Consider the following 2521-nt stretch of genomic DNA (forward strand, 5'->3'; position numbering starts at 1 on the left):
GTTAAATATAAAAATATTCTAATAAAATTAACATTAAAAAAACTAAAAAACATTTAAAATCAAGAATTATCTATACGATATATATATATATATTCGTAATCACATTATCAATTTTAAAAAAAATAAAAGTATTATTATAAACACAAATGCCATATTCTAATTTCGTCTGCAATTGAAATAAATATTGTACTTTTTAAATATATTGTTATTTATATTGCTGAAAAAAAAAAAAAATTGTTAGCACAAAACAATAAAAATGAAAAGAACATGAAGTCGTGAACACAATAAAAAATGGACGCACCACACGAAATACTATATTTATATATGGATTCGTTGGATCAAGTTAGTGCATGTAAATTAATATACTAATGAGAGATTATTAAAATATTAGCTAGAGATTATATTAATGAGTTGTTAAAATATCATTGATGGGAGAGAAAACATCACGTTTTCCATCTAAGATGACTGCTATTTCTATGACAAAACAAAATTTAAACAGTAACGACATTATTCCAGCCAATATATAAACAGAAGAATCCCACAAATTCAAAAGTTAGACGACCAACAAAAGCAATCGTTATCTTAATCCAGATAAAAAAAAACCCACCACAAATCCCACATCAACAGCTACGGTCAACACTCGATAATCTTTTCTCTGCGGCGGGACTATGGACATCAGTACCGGAGAAGAAGCCGATTCGCCAAAATGGGGAGAACTCCTCGGAAGCAACAACTGGGCGAATCTTCTTGTCCCACTCAATCTCTCCCTACGACAACTCATCCTCCGCTGCGGCGACTTCTGCCAAGCCACTTACGACGCCTTCAACAACGACACAAACTCCAAGTACTGCGGCTCCAGCCGCTACGGCAAGGAATCCTTCTTTAGCAAAGTCATGCTCGAAAACGACACCAACTACAACGTCGTTTCATTCCTCTACGCCACCGCCCGCGTCAGCCTCCCCGAGGCCTTCATGCTTCACTCCATGTCCCGCGAGTCCTGGGACCGTGAGTCTAACTGGATCGGCTACATCGCCGTCACCTCCGACGACGTCAGCAAAGCCCTAGGACGCCGCGAAGTCTACGTAGCGTGGCGGGGAACCACTCGGAACTACGAGTGGGTCAACGTCTTAGGAGCCGAGTTCGAGTCCGCCGAGTCGCTGCTCAATCCGAATACAAAACACGAACTCGGACGACGCGACGACAACGACACCAGCAGCGGTAGCGACAGCGAGAAGGATAAAAGTCTCCCGAAAGTGATGAGGGGTTGGCTAACCATCTACGTCTCGGATGACCCGAAATCCCCGTTCGTTAAGTCAAGCGCTAGAGTTCAACTACTCACGAAACTCAAAGAGCTGAGAGAGAAATACAAAGAAGAGAAACTAAGCATAGTCATGACTGGTCACAGCCTCGGGGCGAGTTTATCCGTTGTGAGCGCTTTTGATTTGGCCGAGAACGGGTTTTCGGACATTCCAGTTTCGGCGTTCGTGTTCGGGTCTCCACAGATAGGGAACAAGGCCTTCAAGCAGAGGATGGAACGGTACCCAAACCTTAAGATTCTACACATAAGGAACAAGATCGATCTGATACCGCATTATCCAGGGAGGCTGTTGGGGTACGTGGGGGTGGGGACAGAGCTGGTGATCGACACGCGCAAGTCTCCGAGCTTGAAGGAGTCGAAGAACCCGAGCGACTGGCATAACTTACAGGCGAGTTTGCACGTGGTGGCAGGGTGGAATGGGGAGGAGGGAGGGTTTGAGGAGAAGGTAAAGAGGAGCTTGGCTCTGGTCAACAAGTCTTCGGCGTGTCTCAAGGAGGAGTGTTTGGTGCCTGAGTCATGGTGGGTCGAGAAGAATAAAGGAATGGTGCTTGATCAAAGTAGTGGGGACTGGGTTTTGGCTCCACCATTGGATGAGGACCTACCTGTCCCTGAACTATGACTATTGTATACAAATTATTTTTGTACTATTATTCCATATCTTTATGGATGATGCATTATTGTGTATCCTACTATATGGTGTTAGTGGTATAAGTTGATAACTACTCCCTCTAATGGCTTCTATGTATTTAATTAAAAAAAAAAAAACAGTATTACGTGACATTTGTATGTTCTGCTTGAAATCTACTTGCTATATAATTACTCATTAAATTTTGCAACTTTTTCTCATGTATAGTGTAGTCTTTTCTATCTCTTTTTCCCTGAAAACATCATGATCACCCCATATATATGCCTTTTATTTTCATGGATTGTTTTATGTGATTATTGCTTATATTACTTAATCTTTTGCTTAATCCCTTATTTTTTTTTACTGCAAAATCTCTCAATTCCCTATTCTATTAGTAAATTTACGGTCTTAGTTAGTTTTTGCTGTTAATTATGAGTGTGGAGCCACGTTGTCATTTAAAACCAACATCACATCATTATTTTAAATTAAAAAAATTAATAAAGATATTTAAATTAATTTAAAATATAAAAAATTATTTTAATTTAAAATAGATTAAAAAATTACTTAAAGGAATATTT

The 2521-nt window shown here is 39.6% G+C and overlaps 1 protein-coding gene across 1 annotated transcript; it reads left to right on the forward strand.

Annotated features, from left to right (window-relative positions):
* Positions 1–402: 402 nt before the first annotated feature.
* Positions 403–2104, forward strand: LOC133817364 (phospholipase A1-IIdelta-like). The gene has a single exon (XM_062249863.1). It carries the CDS (start codon positions 669–671, stop codon positions 1935–1937), a length of 1269 nt encoding a protein of 422 aa, XP_062105847.1. The 5' UTR covers positions 403–668; the 3' UTR covers positions 1938–2104.
* The last annotated feature ends 417 nt before the right edge of the window (positions 2105–2521 follow it).

The sequence above is a fragment of the Humulus lupulus genome, chromosome 2 (genome assembly GCF_963169125.1).
Source record: "Humulus lupulus chromosome 2, drHumLupu1.1, whole genome shotgun sequence".
NCBI lineage: Eukaryota > Viridiplantae > Streptophyta > Magnoliopsida > Rosales > Cannabaceae > Humulus > Humulus lupulus.

Bases quoted from the DNA above. Each gene is read 5' to 3' on its own strand.
- LOC133817364 (XM_062249863.1), top strand. From the start codon at position 669: ATGGACATCAGTACCGGAGAAGAAGCCGATTCGCCAAAATGGGGAGAA.